General features: G+C 49.8%; 1 protein-coding gene across 1 annotated transcript in view; it reads right to left on the bottom strand.

Annotated features, from left to right (window-relative positions):
• Positions 1 to 16,092: 16,092 nt before the first annotated feature.
• Positions 16,093 to 18,818, bottom strand: part of PLB1 (phospholipase B1) — a 191,824-nt gene continuing 189,098 nt past the window's right edge. Inside the window, exon 54 of the mRNA XM_063919416.1 lies at positions 16,093 to 17,039. Coding sequence (XP_063775486.1) covers positions 16,788 to 17,039 — 252 coding nt within the window. The 3' untranslated portion in view covers positions 16,093 to 16,787. The remainder of the gene's footprint in view (positions 17,040 to 18,818) is intronic.

Here is an 18,818-nt window from a genome sequence, read left to right as displayed (position 1 = left end):
GGCTTATCAGAACGCATCAAGGATGAGTTAGCTACCAGAGACTTGCCCTCTAAGTTGGATGAGCTAATTTCTCTTTGCACGAAGGTTGATCTACGTTTCAGAGAGAGAGCAACCGAGCGAGGAAGATCATCTACTCCTAAATCTTCTGCTCCTCCTCCTCGTCAACCATCTCCATCCAAGGATGAGCCTATGCAAATTAGTCGTTCCCGTCTATCTCCCGCTGAGCGCCGAAGACGTCTCTCTGATTCTCTCTGTCTCTACTGTGCAGCTCCGTCGCACACTATCAATGCCTGTCCCAAACGTCCGGGAAACTCCAGATCCTAGCTCGCCAAGGAGAGGGCCGGCTAGGAGTAATGATCTCCTCTCCATCTCCTCATGACTGTAACCTCCCAGTGTCGCTCCAAATTGCTCAACGTTACAGGAACGTCATTGCCCTCCTTGATTCCGGAGCAGCTGGGAATTTCATAACCGAAGCTTATGTTAAACGGTGGTCCCTACCCACCGAGAGACTGTCCTCGTCCATCTCTTTGACTGCCGTGGATGGCAGCAAGATTTTTGACGCAGTCATTTCCTTAAGGACTCTTCCAGTTCGTCTGAGAGTGGGAGTTCTTCATTCTGAGTATATTTCTTTTTTAGTGATTCCAAGAGCCACACATCCAGTGGTTTTAGGCCTTCCATGGCTCCGTCTCCACAACCCATCAATTGACTGGACGACTACGCAAATACTGGCATGGGGTCCCTCCTGTGCTGAGACTTGTTTAGCCAAAGTTCTTCCTGTTTGTTCTTCCTTCCCCAGGTCATCTGATGTTCCGCCTCCTCCATATCAAGACTTCACGGACGTGTTCAGTAAAGCCTCTGCTGATATCCTTCCTCCTCATAGAGAATGGGACTGCCCAATCGACCTCATTCCAGGGAAGGTTCCACCGCGAGGCCGAACTTATCCGTTGTCTCTGCCTGAGACACACTCCATGGAAGAGTACATCAAAGAGAACCTGGCGAAGGGTTTCATCCGACCATCTTCTTCTCCAGCCGGCGCAGGCTTCTTCTTCGTTAAGAAGAAAGACGGTGGTCTGCGTCCGTGCATCGATTACAGAGGTCTGAACGACATTACCGTCAAGAACCGATACCCTTTACCCCTGATTACCGAGCTCTTTGATAGAGTTAGTGGTGCAACTATTTTCACAAAGCTGGACTTGAGGGGTGCCTACAATCTCATCCGAATCCGTGAGGGTGACGAGTGGAAGACCGCCTTTAACACCCGTGACGGACATTATGAGTACCTCGTCATGCCCTTCGGATTGAGCAACGCTCCAGCAGTCTTCCAGCTCTTCGTGAATGAGATTTTCAGGGACATCTTGTACCGCCATGTCGTGGTTTATCTAGACGACATCCTCATCTTTGCTAATAATCTCGAAGATCATCGTTTCTGGGTAAAAGAGGTTCTTTCCCGTCTCCGTGTCAATCACCTCTATTGTAAATTGGAGAAGTGTGTGTTTGAAGTTAAAACCATTCCGTTTCTAGGTTACATTGTGTCCGGTTCCGGACTAGAGATGGATCCTGAGAAACTCCAAGCAATCCAGAATTGGCCTATACCCTTAAGCCTCAAAGGGGTCCAGAGGTTCTTAGGGTTCGCCAATTATTATAGAAAATTTATACGAGACTTTTCCACCATCGTGGCGCCTATCACTGCATTAACCAAGAAAGGTGCTAATCCGTCCAAGTGGTCCGAGGAAGCTACACAGGCCTTTCACCTTCTGAAGCAACGGTTCATCTCTGCACCAGTTCTGAAACAGCCCGACACCGACTCTCCTTTTATCTTAGAGGTAGATGCCTCCTCCGTTGGAGTAGGAGCGGTGTTATCCCAGAGGGCCAAAGATGGACATCTACATCCTTGCAGTTTCTTCTCCCGGAAGTTCTCCCCAGCTGAGCGCAACTATGCCATTGGCGATCAGGAGTTGCTAGCCATCAAGCTCGCTCTGGAGGAGTGGAGATACCTGTTGGAGGGAGCTTCCCACTCAATCACCATACTTACCGACCACAAAAATCTTTTATATCTCAAAGGCTCACAATGTCTGAATCCTCGTCAGGCCAGATGGGCACTTTTCTTTTCTAGGTTTGACTTTAAACTCCAGTTCTGTCCGGGTTCTCAGAATCGTAAGGCCGATGCCCTTTCCCGCTCATGGGAGCAAGAAAATGAGTCAGAGTCTGCAGACAAGCATCCTATAATTAATCCGTTGGCATTCTCCACGGTAGGGATGGACTCTACGCCTCCACCAGGGAAAAGTTTTGTTAAGCCAGTTCTAAGGAAGAAGCTCATGCATTGGGCCCATGCTTCCCGTTTTGCTGGACATACAGGCATTTAGAAAACCCTTGAATTTATTTCTAGGTCCTACTGGTGGCCAACTCTGAAGAAGGACGTTATGGAATTTATTGCCTCCTGCCCAAAGTGTGCCCAACACAAAGTCTCCCGCCAGTCGCCTGCGGGGCAACTGGTTCCATTATCTGTTCCCCGTCGACCTTGGACCCATTTGTCGATGGACTTTGTTTCCGATCTACCTATCTGCAACAAGTTTAATACCATCTGGGTGGTAGTTGACCGGTTCACCAAGATGGCACATTTCATCCCTCTCACCGGTCTTCCGTCAGCTTCCAAGTTGGCTCAAGTGTTTATACAAGAGATCTTCCGACTTCACGGTCTTCCTGAAGAGATCATCTCGGATCGTGGAGTACAATTTGTAGCCAAATTTTGGCGAAGTTTGTGTCAAGCCCTCCAAGTCAAGTTAAAGTTTTCCACGGCTTACCATCCTCAGACCAATGGTCAAACCGAGAGGGTGAATCAGGACTTGGAGGCCTTCCTCCGTATATATGTGTCTTCCTCTCAAGATGACTGGGTTCAACTCCTTCCTTGGGCCGAGTTCAGCCACAACAATCAATACCATTCCTCATCTTCTTCTACACCATTCTTCATTAATTATGGATTCCACCCTAAAGTCCCAGAATTCCAACCGCTTCCCGCAACTTCTGTTCCAGCAGTGGATGTCACCTTGCGTCAGTTTTCAAATAACTGGAGGAACGTCCGCGCAGCCCTGCTTAAAGCCTCATTCAGGTATAAGAAGTTTGCCGATAGGAAGCGTAGAGCGGTTCCTGCTCTCAAGGTGGGTGATCGTGTGTGGCTGTCCACGAAGAATTTGAGGTTGAGAGTTCCCAGCATGAAATTTGCACCTCGCTACATCGGACCCTTCAAGATTGAACAAGTCATCAATCCTGTTGCCTACAGGTTACAGTTACCATCCTTCTTGAAAATACCCAGGACATTTCATGTTTCTTTGTTGAAACCGCTGATCCTGAATCGGTTTCATTCCGCACTTCCTCCAGCTCCCAAAGTTCAGACTCAACGGGGAGTCGAGTACGAGGTGGCCAAGATTTTGGACTCACGTTTCCGTTACGGTCAGTTACAATACCTCATTGACTGGAAGGGCTATGGTCCTGAAGAACGCTCTTGGACCAATGCCTCAGACGTCCATGCTCCTGCCTTGGTCCGAAATTTCCACGCAAAGTTTCCTTTAAAGCCTAAGAAGTGTCCTGGGGCCACTCCTAAAGGGGGGGGTGCTGTCATGATCCGGGTATCTGGACGCCATTACTTACCCTTTAGATGCCTCCTAAGGCTGGCTCAGCGTTCCAGGACCGGATCCCGCTGTTCCTGAGTTTCCACATGCAGAATGTCAGAGTGGTGATTTCATCAGCCGCGGCCTCCGCTGTGCCCGCGTGGTTAAATGTGCGCTTGTCAGTCTGGCGTCTCCTGTCTCCTGTGGCCGGCGTCGCCATTACTGTTTCAATTCTCACATGGATTACAAACCAAACTTCCCTCCAAGTGTCTGCATGGGCGCAGCCATCTTGGATTTTGTCATCTGATTATTTCCACCAATCTGCTGTCTGTATTGTTAATTTGCATAATTGCCTAGCCAATGCCTTCCTTGCTGCAGGTATAAATAGGTTGTGCCTGAGCAAGGAAGGCGTCAGTGCTTTGGTTGTCTAACCTAGTTCCAGTTTGTCTCTCTCCTGTGGTTGTCTTCCAGGTTCCAGCTCCTGTCTCCAGACTTCTGCTATAGAGACCCGCACCAGCATTCCATCTGCGGTGTAGCCTGACTCTCCGATCCATTCTGGACTCACCTGTTTCCAGCTACAACAATCACCTGCTTCCAGCCCAGCTTCCAGCAGTGTACAGCTTCTCTTAAAGGGCCGGTGTCCTTTCTGCAGTTTACCACTCTCCACCGGTATTATTATTTCACCGCTCTCAAACAATCACCTGCTTCCAGCCCAGCTTCCAGCAGTGTATAGCTTCTCTTAAAGGGCCGGTGTCCTTTTCTGCAGTTTACCACTCTCCACCGGTATTATTATTTCACCGCTCTCAAACTCCAAACTTCATTATTATTTCATCGCTCTCAAGTTCGTTTATTATTTAACTGGTTCCAGCCAGTATCCACTCCGTACCAACAACAGTCTGGTTCCAGCCAGTATCCACAGCAGCCGTTTTACCTTCAGCAGCCCAGCCTTTCCTGGAACATCAGCTGGTACGATCCTGGGTTCTCTCCATTGCTACAGTCAGGCCTGGTAAGGACTTTCCAACTAGAAGATTATAAGAACTGTCTCACACTACCAGTGCCTGTGGCCCTTGCCACCCTGTAGTACCCAGGAATTGTATTTATCCTCTGTTGACTTTTATGTTTCCTTTTACTGCTGCTGTGTTACGGAGTTTGTCATAATAAACATCATTGACTTTTATCCTGGTTGTCGTGGTCACGCCTTCGGGCAGTTATTCTACATGTTACTTACATGTCTAGGGGTCTGATACAACCTCCCAGGTTCCGTTACATCTCAGCCCCTACAACTGAGGCTGCCTCCCGTCAGCTCAGGCCCTCAGTTGTGACAGGGACTCAGCGTCCCCTTTTTACATATTACGGTAGACTATCTGCCGTAATGTGAAAAAAGGGGACTCAGTCTACCGTAATATGTAAAAAGGGGACGCTATCTGCCGTAATGTGTAAAAACGGGGACTGTCTGCCGTAATGTGTAAAAGGGGCTCTACCTGGGAAGTAGTGGCACTACTGTGCGGTATAATTTTAATAATGGAGACTATTGCGCACCGTAGTATGAATTGGTATTATTTTGTGGCCACACCCCTTCCTCATGAAGCCACGCCCCTATATATATTTTTGCGCACCTACGGCGCGCACTGCCCCTATCTTGCATAGAGGGGGGCGCCAATGTCGTTTCTTGCACACAGCGCTAAAATGCCTAGTTACGGCACTGCATTCAACTAATGATGTGTGTGGAAATGGAGTAAGGAAGATCCCTATCAGATGGCAATTATGCAACTACTCAAGTTGCAAAATATAGAAACAGACAAGAGATGCAACCAAGCGCTATTATTAGTACTAACGCAATTAAAAAAATAAAATTAAAAATATATATTCTGCCACTGACACCCACAAGTGATGCTGCTCCTCCCCCTCTGGATGGACCGTTCCCATCAACTGCTGCACTGCTAGGACTGGTGAGGAGGAGCTGAGAGAGCGGCCCTTCCTCCCCCATTGGGGGGCACTCAGCAGTCAGCAGCAGCACAACGTCTGGGAGGAGGAGGCGCTGAAGAGGGGAGGAGATGGGAGAGCGTCCCCTCCTCACCCTGCCGTGACAATCAGCAGCACTGCAGTGAACACGCACCAGTAAGTCTATGGGCCCCAGGGTGGAGGCGCTCGAGAGGGGAGGAGAACGGCCCCTCTTCCCTCTCCGGCGGGATGGGCATTATTGTTGTTAGAACCGCTAGTTACCTCAATGTTACAGCAACCCTGATACTCTCATTCACATCTCTCCCTCTCTCCTGTGCCCTCTGGAATGCCAAATCTGCCGGGTTTATACCCATGAACGTTTATTATTTATTTATTACCAATTTCTTTTATAGCGCAGCATATTCCGTTGCGCTTTACAATTAGAACAACAGTAATAGAACAAAACTGGGTAAAAACAGACAGACATAGAGGTAGGATGGCCCTGCTCGCAAGCTTACAATCTATGGGGAAATAGGCATAGATACACAAGGATAGATGCTGCCTATAGCATAATGGTCCACCAGATTGCTAGGTTCTTAATGGGCTGTATGATATGATTACCCAGCAATGTTGGACAAGTGTCAGGAGGGTGTGAGAGTAAAGAAAGACAAGATATGTGAGGTTATGGGGACTGTACAGAGAGGTTGTAATTAAATAGGGAAGCACTGAAGGTTATGTGGGTGGGTCTGAAATTTGATAGGCTTGTCTGAAGAGGTGAGTTTTCAGGGAACGTTTAAAGGTTTGGAGACTAGAGGTGAGTTTTATTGTGCGTGGGAGGGCATTCCACAGAGTGGGTGAAGCCTGGATAAAGTCCTGTATTTAAGGTGGGAACAAGTGGGAACTTTTCATCTCTAACTCCCTGAATCTCCTTGCCATTACAGAAACCTGGATTTCCCCCTCTGACACTATTCTTCCACTGCTCTATCCTCTGTTGGACTCTCATTCTCACAAACCCCCAGGCCCGGGGGGCGCCATGGTGGAGTTGTTGGAGTCAGGTAGCCATGGTAGTGGTGTTGGGGTCCTTCTATCCTCCGGTTACTCCTACCAACTCATACCCTCAGAAACGTAGAATTCTCTACATTTGAGGTTCATGCTATACACCTCTCCCAACCTGTTCACCTTGGGGTAGCTGTCATTTACTGCCTCCCCTGGCCCTCCCTCCACATTCCTTGACTACTTTGCTTCCTGGCTCCCTCACTTACTCTCTTAAGATCTTATCGACATTATCTTAGGTGACTTCAACATCCCAATTGATATTATTCACAGAATTGTCTGTCTCTTAACTTCACATCATCGTTTGGTCTCTCCCAGTGGACCTCATCACCCTCCCATGTGAGTGGGCACTCACTTGATCTGGTCTTTACTCGCCATTGTGATATTTCTGATTACTCCAAGTCCCCTCTCTGACTATCACCTGCTCACTTTTAACTTATCCCCCTCTGCTTCTCTATCTCTACTCCCAAAGGCTCCCATCGCTAAGTGTAACATTGAGTGTATCAACACTGTCTACTTATACTCTCTGCTGGATTCACTTCCCTCTCCTATTATCTCTCTCTCCTGCCCTGAACAAGCCACCTCCCTATACAATGCCTCCCTTCTGCTCTTGAATCTGTTGCTCCAGCGACCACTTATTCACTGTCGCAGTTCAACACCTCAACCCTGGCATTTAAAAATCACCAGATATCTGCAAAAGTGTTCACGAACTGCAGAGCGACGGTGGAGGAAATCCCAGTCTAAGGTGACTTCCTCCATTTCAAATGTATGTTCTCGTCCTTCAGTGCTGCCCTTTCCCTCGCTAAATAGTCATATTTCAAGAACCTCATCTTCTTCCAGTCTTCAAACCCTCTGTGTCTCTTCACTATTTTCAACTCCATCCTCTGCCCTCCCTCGCCTCGACTCTCCTTCCCTTCTCACCCTCTGCCCTTGACTTTGCCACCTACTTCACATCCAAAATTCACTCCTTGGGGGAGATTCAAATGTTTGAAAAGTCACCTGGGAGTCTGTTTTTTCCTATCTAATAGACAGGAAAAAACAGACACCCAACCGACTTTTCAAACATTTGAATTCCACCCCATATGTCAGGACATCCCATCCCACAAGGGCCTCAGCAAATCGCACCCTCCTTTCTCTGACTACCCCTCCCCATCCCTCTAACCAACTCTTGACTTCTTTTTCCCCTTTATCTGGAGATGAAGTCATGGACCTCACCCAGATTATTGGATATAATGGGAGCCTTGCTTGAATGGTATTTATGTAGATGAGAGAAGGAATCTCCGCTGATCTTTTTAAAAAAAAAACATTATGCCATTTCTAGATGGCATTATGGGGGTCATTCCGAGTTAATCGCTCGCTAGTTATTTTTTGCAGCGCTGCGATCAGATAGTTGCCGCCTACAGGGGACTGTATTTTTGCTTTGCAAGTGTGCGAACGCTTGTGCAGCCGAGTGGTACAAAAAAGTTTTGTGCAGTTTCTGAGTCGCTCAGAACTTACTCAGCCGCTGCGATCACTTCAGCCTGTCCGGTTCCGGAATTGACGTCACAGACACCCGTCCTGCAAACGCTTGGACACACCTGCGTTTTTCCAACCACTCCCTGAAAATGGTCAGTTGACACCTACAAATGCCTTCTTCCTGTCAAACTTCTTGCGATCGGCTGTGCGAATGGATTCTTCGTTAATTCCATCTTCAGCACCGATCCGCTTTGTACCCGTATGACACGCCTGCGCATTACGGTGCATATGCATGCGCAGTTTTGCCGAGTTTTGACCTGATCACAGTGCTGCAAAAAATAGCTGGGAGGGGGCTGGACAGCGGCGTTAAGCCGCCGTTTGGGGGCACGATCTGGCCAACGCTGGCGTGGGGGGGCGCAGCAGTTGCGTGACATCCCACACAGCCGCTGCGACCCGGGGCAGCAAAGAGGTTCTCCCGGCCAGCCGCAGGAGCTGCGCTGGCCGGGAGTAGCTCCTGAAATGCAAAAGCATCGCCGCTGTACACTTCTGCGGGGGAGGTGGTGGTGGGGGGGGGGATCGGCACTGACATGCGGGGCGGACTAGCCCTGTGCTGGGCGTCCCCCCGCATGTCTGAGTGCCTGATCGTAGCTGCGCTAAATTTAGCACAGATACGATCAACTCGGAATCACCCCCTTTGTAAGATGTCCCATCAGCAGGTACAGTTGATATCTGACAGTTTTCTACAAAGCAGTGGCCTTTCTATCAAAGCTGAGTGACATCACAAAGACTGTTTATGATGTGAGCAAGTCACATGATCAGCATGCTGAGGTGAAAACTCACATCCTGCCTGCATTTTGCCATTGCTACAGTAGCTATTTATAATCTATCTATCCAGGCCCAGAATGTTGTGATTTAGGCAATTTGCTCTCCTTTGTTGTTTATGTGGTTCCTCTTTGGTTTGTTGCTATCTCCAATGAGTTTATGTATTCACTATACTTTTGAGTTTTATATTGTTATGTGATATAATGTGTGTGTGCTTTGATGAATAAAGAAATTGCAATTTTTCTGGTTCTGACACACCCACACTGTCCTGGTCACACCCACACAACACTGACCACACCCACTCAGCAATGGTCTCAGCTCCTCTGCTTCTCACTATAGGCCCTGGAACATTTTCAGCCCCAGGCCCACGTGGCCCTAAATCCAACCCTGTCCATTTTCACTGCTCGCCTGTCGGCTGGGTTGACATCACCTATGCTGATCGGCGCAGGCTCAGAGTAGTCAAACATCTTTTGAAAATGCGGAAGCTGTTTGTAAGCTTCTTGTGGGGACTTGTGGTCCCTTTAACTCAAGGTCTGTCTCAGAACTACAGAGGATATACATGGTGTGAAAATTACAAAGCGAAAAACAGTTTTTCGCTTTGTTTTTAAATAATGAGACGAAAAGGCGCCATCTAGTGCAGTAACTAGAGAACACACCCAATACTTGTGTATATTCTCACAGACTGTAAACATACCAGAACTTTTGCAATTCTAATATACAGTGTTCAAACCACCCAGGGAACTCCAAAATAAATAACCCCCCCCCCCCCCCACACACACACAAATATAGGGTCTAAGAGATTTATGTAATTACACGGCCAATGAGACTTTGGGGGTAAAGTTACTAAAGATTCTAAAACTGAAAAATGGTGATGTTGCCCGTAGCCAGGAGAAGTCGGAAGAGGAAACGCTGCTGGATATTTCAGGGGGCAGGGCAGGCTCTCACATTGTTAGGCCCCGCCCTACCACAACAAAACTGCTGTGATTTGAGGTCCACTGGGAGGCGGCGGGACTAAAATGACACTTCGTCATTTAGACTTGCCCACTCCATGCGGCACAGCGATTCCCAGTATTATCTCCCTATCCTGCTCACTTCACCAGGAAGGAAGGGATGAGGGGGACTGCGCCCAAAAATTGGGAGTCTCCCGGAAACCTCCAGGAGAGTAGGCAAGTAGAGCAGATCGCCGTAACATCGGATATATATATATGTAAACCATCGGTGTACGGACAATTCTGAATTAGCCACATAGTGTAATTCTGTGACTCAGGGTTCTGTTAAAACCAAATAAAGTGCTTGCGCACCAGTTATATTCTAATGACAGATATATCTATAGCCAACTTAATGTCAGTAGAAGGAAATACATTATGTATTCTAATCTGATCCTCCGGAAGCTGAGTGCAGACAGTATTATGGGGTCGGGATGACTTTATGAGTCAGTTTCATATTACCTCTGTGTGATATACTGTAGCTGTGATGTTACTTAGGAGATCATTTGAGTTGCCCCATTAAATAATGATTTATTAACATCTACTTGTATGGCGTCAGCATATTCCTTTGATCTTTACAATTCGGACAAAACAGTAATAGAACAGTAATAAAACAAGGTTGGGTAATAACAGACACAGAAAGAGGTAAGAGGGCCCTGCTCCAAGGCTTACAATCTAGAACTAACATTTCTTAATGTCAACTCTTGCAACAATAAGAAATTAGTTCAGCTTGCAATTTATCAAATGTCTCTTGCTGAGAGCCGGTCCCAGTGATGAGTAAGTAGTAAAGTGTTTGGAATCAGCTTGCCTGATGTGAACGTATAGGTTACATGGCCATCTTTACCATACCCCATGGGCCTAGTTCAGGTTGGATCGCAAATCGTGATCCAACCGTAATTTTTGCATGCGCCCGCATTTACTGCGGGTGACCCGCAGTAATTACGAACTCGTCTGCCTGATTGACAGGCAGAGGCATTTGCGGATCAGAAATGCTCCATTTCTGAGACGGAGCGTTGCGGGGGGCGGGGCAGGGAAACAGGGGCATGGCAGCGCAAAAGGGGGGGGGGAGTCGGCAGCGCCGGGCCTCCTACTGTTGCAGCCAGGCTGCGCCGGCAGGAGGCTTCCATAATTCCTGCGATCACTCTGAAATTGCGATCACGCCGCAATTTCACCGTGATCGCAGTGGGTGGATGGCGGACAGTGTGCTGGGCAGCCTTGCCCTGCGATGGGCGTCCCACAGCATGCGAGGGAAAGGATTGCAAATTCTGCTAAAAAGCAGAATTTGCAATCCTTACTGAATAGGGGGGTCATTCCGAGTTGATCGTAGCCGTGCTCAATTTAGCACAGCTACGATCATCTTCCCTGACATGCGGGGGATGCCCAGCACAGGGCTAGTCCGCCCCGCATGTCAGTCCAGCCCCCCCCCCCCCCACCCGCACCAATACAAAAGCATTGCACAGCAGTGATGCTTTTGTATTTGTGGAGTAACTCCCGGCCAGCGCAGCTCCTGCGTCTGGCCGGGAGTTGATCATCACTGCCACTGGCCACAGCGGCTGCGTGAGACGCCACGCAGCCGCCGCGGCCCGCCCCCCCAACGGTCCGTCCACATCTGCGTTGGCCGGACCGCGCCCCCAAAATGGCGGCTTAACGCCGCCGTACAGCCCCCTCCCGCCCTGCAACCGCCTCTGCCTGTCAATCAGGCAGAGGCGATCGCTACTGAATGACAGACTTTGGCCGACCGGCATGCGCTGGCGCACTGCGGCGCCAGCGCATGCGCAATTCTGACCTGATCGCTGCGCTGCGATAAACTGCAGCGAGCAATCGGGTCGGAATGACCCCCAGGGTCCCATATGCTTAAATACAAAGAAATTTGAAAACCACCGCTCTGCACAGCAAAGCAATGGGTGATCCCTAAATGCATCATAGTGCAGGAAGGTGAACCGGGGGGGGGGCAGCCCAGCTGCTCACGGAGTGCCTGCGCCCCCTCAGCCGAGGCCACATCCCCTTTCCATCTGGGGGTCCTGGTTTGAAGTGCTCAATTGTTGGGAGGTATGCTTAAAACCTAGACTGTTGGGTGACTTGAGGACCACATTTGGGAACCTCTGGACTACACTTCAAAGTTCCAATTAGTGACTTGGGGGGAGAGTTATCAAATCTTGGAAAGAGATAAAGATCAGCTTCCAAATGTCATGTTACAGGCTGTGTTACATAAATAACAGGAGCTGATTGATTGGTACTTTATCTCTCTCCAATATTTGATAAATCTCCCCCATGAACAGTTTGTAGTAGGGAAATAGCTGAAGTAAGATTCTACAGGCTCTTCACAGTAAGTATAGGAATACAGTCGCTGTCCAACAGGACCGTATTAAGGACCACATGAGCCTAGGACTGAAAATCATCAAAGGCCTATTGTAAAAAGAGGAGGAGCTATGAACAGTGGTGTGTGGATGTGGCCAGTACCATGTGTGTACGCACCCCCTCCACTATCAGCCCCAGTGTCGCCCTTATATTATAATATAAAAATAGTATAATTTTGTGAGGAAGGTGTTGAATATGGTTAATCGCTACATGCTTTCTCTTGATTGTGTGTTATTTGGCATGACTCACCTGTCTGAATAATATTACATATCTGAGTAAATATTATTCACCAAACATAAAGGTCAGACTGTCTAGACTCCAGGTGCAGAACTTGTTTAGATGCCTCTATAAAATGATCTGCATGTGCACAAGTCTGTCAACATGGTACTGTAGCGCCACCGTGCTGTACTACTACTGTATAGTGCTTAGCCCAAGAAAGGTTGGTACCTTATTGCACTGACTGCTGTTTATTTCTATCACAGACTGTATATCCTGTTATATTCAAAAAAACCTACTCTGGTTTGGAATCTATGTGTAGACTAACCTCCTTGCTCCCATTTGTTACACATCTACCGACATGGCATCTGCCAATAGAAAGTAGAAATACTATTTTAATATTTTGGATTTATGGCCGACTTGTGCTGAGCTGGGTGCTGGTCATCATCATGCTCTGATGATGATAGGCCTATTTTTATGTGGAAGCCTTGGGCTGTAGTGACCCCATCACCTGCCTGTACCCACATCCCCTCCTCCTCACCTGCCAGCACCCACATACCCTCCTCCTCACCTGCCTGTACCCACATACCCTCCTCCTCACCTGCCTGTACCCACATTCCCTCCTCCTCACCTGCCGGTACCCACATACCCTCCTGCTCACTTGCCAGCACCCACATACCTTCCTCCTCACCTGCCTGTACCCACATTCCCTCCTCCTCACCTGCCTGTACCCACATCCCCTCCTCACCTGCCTGTACTCACATACCCTCCTCGTCACCTGCCTGTGCCCACATACCCTCCTCCTCACCTGCCAGCACCCACATTCCTTCCTCCTAACCTGCCAGCACCCACATTTCCTCCTCCTCACCTGCCTGTACCCACATACCCTCCTTCTCACCTGCCTGTACCCACATACCCTCCTCCTCACCTGCCAGCACCCACATACCCTCATACTTACCTGCCTGTACCCAGTGCCAGGGACGTGCGGTGAGCTAAATAGCTCAGGAGGCACTGGCTAGCACCAAAGCCAGATTTACATGCAATATATGAGCCAAAGCGTACATCTGGGCATTATACACAGGTGCGGCAGTATAAACTCCTGGAAATTTGGTGCGTGTTGATCAGAGATGTGCGGAAAAGTTACGCAGGTGAGGCACTGCCTCACCTGCCATAGACTTTTTTACTCCAGAGTTTTGGCTATAAAAATTATTAGAATAATGCAAAGAAGATATTTTAAACATATCCTTTGTATTTTTCATATACTTTATACAGTCAAAACTCTGGCACAAACGTAAGTATGACAGGAAAGGCTCTGCCTCACCCCACCGCTCCTCCTCACCTGCCAGCACCCACATTTCCTCCTCCTCACCTGCCTATAGACACATGCCCCCTCACCTGTCTATACCCACATTCCCTCCTTCTCACCTGCCTGTACCCACATTCCTTCCTCCTCACCTGCCATGCACCCACATACCCTCCTACTCACCTGCCTGCACCCACATCCCCTCCTCCTCACCTGCCTGTACCCACATACCCTCCTACTCACCTGCCTGTACCCACATCCCCTCCTCCTCACCTGCCTGTACCCACATACCCTCCTCCTCACCTGCCAGCACCCACATTTCCTCCTCCTCACCTGCCTATAGACACATGCCCCCTCACCTGTCTATATCCACATTCCCTCCTACTCACCTGCCTGTACCCACATCCCCTCCTCCTCACCTGCCTGTACCCACATACCCTCCTCCTCACCTGCCAGCACCCACATCCCCTCCTTCTCACCTGCCTGTACCCACATACCCTCCTCCTCACCTGCCTGTACCCACATTCCCTCCTCCTCACCTGCCTGTACCCACATCCCCTCCTCCTCACCTGCCAGCACCCACATACCCTCCTCCTCACCTGCCTGAACCTACACATCCCCTCCTCCTCACCTGCCAGCACCCACATCCCCTCCTCACCTGCCTGTACCCACATACCCTCCTCCTCACCTGCCTGTACCCACATACCCTCCTCCTCACCTGCCTGTACCCACATACCCTACTCCTCACCTGCTTGTACCCACATACCCTCCTCCTCACCTGCTTGTACCCACATACCCTCCTCCTCACCTGCCTGTACCCACATACCCTACTCCTCACCTGCTTGTACCCACATACCCTCCTCCTCACCTGCCTGTACCCACATACCCTACTCCTCACCTGCCAGCACCCACATACCCTCCTCCTCACCTGCCTGTACCCACATACCCTCCTCCTCACCTGCCTGTACCCACATTCCCTCCTCCTCACCTGCCTGTACCCACATACCCTCCTCCTCACCTGCCTGTACCCACATACCCTCCTCCTCACCTGCCAGCACCCACATTCCTTCCTCCTAACCTGCCTGTACCCACATACCCTCCTTCTCACCTGCCTGTACCCACATACCCTCCTCCTCACCTGCCAGCACCCACATACCCTCCTCCTCACCTGCCCGTACCTACATTCCCTCCTTCTCACCTGCCTGTACCCACATACCCTCCTCCTCACCTGCCAGCACCCACATTTCCTCCTCACCTGCCTATAGACACATGCCCCCTCACCTGTCTATACCCACATTCCCTCCTCCTCACCTGCCATGCACCCACATACCCTCCTACTCACCTGCCTGTACCCACATCCCCTCCTCCTCACCTGCCTGTACCCACATACCCTCCTCCTCACCTGCCTGTACCCACATCCCCTCCTCCTCACCTGCCTGTACCCACATCCCCTCCTCCTCACCTGCCAGCACCCACATACCCTCCTCCTCACCTGCCTGTACCCACATACCCTCCTTCTCACCTGCCTGTACCCACATACCCTCCTCCTCACCTGCCTGTACCCACATACCCTCCTCCTCACCTGCCAGCACCCACATACCCTCCTCCTCACCTGCCCGTACCTACATTCCCTCCTTCTCACCTGCCTGTACCCACATACCCTCCTCCTCACCGGCCAGCACCCACATTTCCTCCTCACCTGCCTATAGACACATGCCCCCTCACCTGTCTATACCCACATTCCCTCCTCCTCACCTGCCATGCACCCACATACCCTCCTACTCACCTGCCTGTACCCACATCCCCTCCTCCTCACCTGCCTGTACCCACATCCCCTCCTCCTCACCTGCCTGTACCCACATCCCCTCCTCCTCACCTGCCTGTACCCACATCCCCTCCTCCTCACCTGCCAGCACCCACATACCCTCCTCCTCACCTGCCTGTACCCACATACCCTCCTCCTCACCTGCCTGTACCCACATCCCCTCCTTCTCACCTGCCTGTACCCACATACCATCCTCCTCACCTGCCTGTACCCACATACCCTCCTCCTCACCTGCCTGTACCCACATCCCCTCCTCACCTGCCAGCACCCACATTCTCCTCCTAACCTGCCTGTACCCACATGTCCTCATCACCTGCTCGTACCTACATGCCCCTCTCCTCACTTGCCTGTACCCACATTCCCCCTCCGTACCATTCCCTACCTCATGTGCCCTGATCCATAGCAACTCCTTGCAAGCATGCCCCTTTCTTACTTCATTGTGTCCCACTTACACCTACCTCGCCAATCTCTTTCCCACATCCCGCCCCCTCGCCCGCTACACAAGACAATTCATTGCACACAACAAAGTTCCACGTAGAGTGTATGTTCTTTATTTTGTGATCATTTGCACAAAGATTCACATTATAATGAGAGTTTGTCTTTGCAAAGATTATTTTGTACATATTCCCTGTATCTGTGAGAAGGTAATACATTTCACTGCGCCACCGGTGCTAAATCATACTATTTATGATCTATTTACGGAACGGTCGCTGTCAAACCCACGTCGGGTCTGCACACGGCCATGAGGAGGTTCCTCTGGTGTAATCTGCTGTACTCACAGCTGTGCACATGGTTGTATTAGGCTGTGATTCATTTGGAGGTATAACATATACTGTTATATGGGGAACTAATCTCTCGCTGATCTGCCACCGCCATGTACCCGGCGCACATCCTCAGGATATTACAGTAGCCAAACTGTCCTATGACTTGCAAGGGAAAATTGTCAAAGTTGGTGGTCGTGAGATTCCAGTGTTCCGTATGGTTTCAAGCAACACTTAGCGGTCATTGATGAGAACTGATCCCCCCCACTAAGAGTGTCTCATTATTGCAGATATCACATTAGATCCAGTGTCCAGGGTGTTTTATGCTATTGTGGTGGTGGTGGTGGTTGTGGTGGTGGTCAGACGAGGCTGAGGACAAACTGGATATTGTTCTACTAAATGGAGATATGTTCTACTAAAAGATAAATACTGTTCATGATGTCATGAGCACCACAGGTTCTCTCAGAAGGAGGAGCCGCTCTCGCTAAGTCGTTTCTGTTTATGCGCTCGCTTCCGATAGATCACCGACATCGCAACCCCAACAACGGCACATCCCAGAGCCACGCCACCGATGGAGGCCACTATAACAGCCCAGTATGGCACCTGGTCGTCATCTTTTGGCACAGTGTTTACTGGTGGTGGCTCTGGTTTCTGTGTTGGCTCTTCATCCTCTAGTGGTAAACTGTTCTTCAGAGTGAAGAGGTACGGGTGGTCCTGAGAGAAGAACACAACGTGCAGATCAGCCATGGAGAAACATTTCTCAGCAGACACTATCCTGCATTATCAATACACCTGTAGACAGGAGAGCTTGACCATGAAGTCCCAAAAGTCTACAGTAAAGGTGACAGTGCCCAGATTGGCGTGATGGGTATAAGCTGTGTTCAATGTACTCCACGGGGAGTGTGGCTGCAGGACAAAGGTGCCTCTCAGTTTGCAGACACAAGACACACTCAAAACTCGAATTACCCATACTTGCCTACTCACCCGGAATGGCCAGAAGGCTACCGAAAATCGGGTGACCCTCCCGGTTCCCCGGAAGAGCAGGCAAGTCTCCTGATTTCTGGGATCCCCCCTTCCCGGCTGCCCACTTAGCAGGCAGTCAATGACGCGATTCTTGTTGGATCGCGTCATCATAGCCATGCCCCCTGCAGTATAATGCCGGTAATAGCGGCATTACACAGCGGGGGCGTGGCTTAACTGATGCGATACACCAGCCACACCCCCACCCCACCTCCGCCCTGCCCCTATTCCGCCTCTGGTCCGCCCCCTCTACTCGTCACGTCACTGCCCCGCCCCCTGCTGAGCAGACCTGGTTGCTCCCTAGGAGAGAGCAGCCATAAAGTCGTAAGTATGGAATTACCTGGCTATAGGGGGTGGGGTACATCAGGAGGCCATGCCTGTAGCAAGGGAGCTATTTAACCAAAGACAACATCTTAGGTCCCTCTTTTCCCTGGCGCAAACATGATGGTTTATTTACCAAGCCGTGGCTGGAGATAAAGTGGCTGGAGATAAAGTACCAGCCAATCAGCTCCTAACTGTCATTTTTCAAACACAGCCTGTCACATGGTAGTTAGGAGCTGATTGGCTGGAACTTTATTCACTTTCTCTCTCTCCGTGGCTTAGTAAATAGACCCCCTGGTCCCTAAGATTCTAATGGGGAGATATACTGAGCAGTGATAAAAGTGAAGTGAGCCAGTGGAGAAGAACAAATCAGCATTAATGTAACATATATAATTTGCATACTACTTTAAAAGTATACATAGCAGCTGATTGGCTGCCATGGGCAACGTCTCCGTCAGGAACTGTGGGCCTCATTCAGGGATGCAATGCCGATATTTACGCAGCTGAGCTATTATGGATGACTGTGCATGCATCACGGTTGCACTGCGCACATTGGGGGTCATTCCGAGTTGTTTGCTCGTTATTTTTTTCTCGCAACGGAGCGATTAGTCGCTAATGCGCATGCGCAATGTCCGCAGTGCGACTGCGCCAAGTAAATTTGCTATGCAGTTAGGTATTTTACTCACGGCATTACGAGGTTTTTTTCTTCGTTCTGGTGATCGTAATGTGATTGACAGGAAGTGGGTGTTTCTGGGCGGAAACAGGCCGTTTTATGGGAGTGTGCGAAAAAAACGCTACCGTTTCTGGGAAAAACGCGGGAGTGGCTGGAGAAACGGAGGAGTGTCTGGGCGAACGCTGGGTGTGTTTGTGACGTCAAACCAGGAACGACAAGCACTGAACTGATCGCAGATGCCGAGTAAGTCTCGAGCTACTCAGAAACTGCACAGAGAAGTCTTTTCGCAATATTGCGAATCTTTCGTTCGCAATTTTGATAAGCCAAGATTCACTCCCAGTAGGCGGCGGCTTAGCGTGTGCAAAGCTGCTAAAAGCAGCTTGCGAGCGAACAACTCGGAATGAGGGCCATTGCCAAGGTACCTTAGCATTGCTGCTCGCAGTGAGGATTTATTCACAAAGTGACTGACAGTCAGGGAA

Source organism: Pseudophryne corroboree, chromosome 4 (assembly GCF_028390025.1).
Source record: "Pseudophryne corroboree isolate aPseCor3 chromosome 4, aPseCor3.hap2, whole genome shotgun sequence".
Lineage (NCBI taxonomy): Eukaryota > Metazoa > Chordata > Amphibia > Anura > Myobatrachidae > Pseudophryne > Pseudophryne corroboree.
This window is presented reverse-complemented; position numbering and strand designations above follow the sequence as displayed.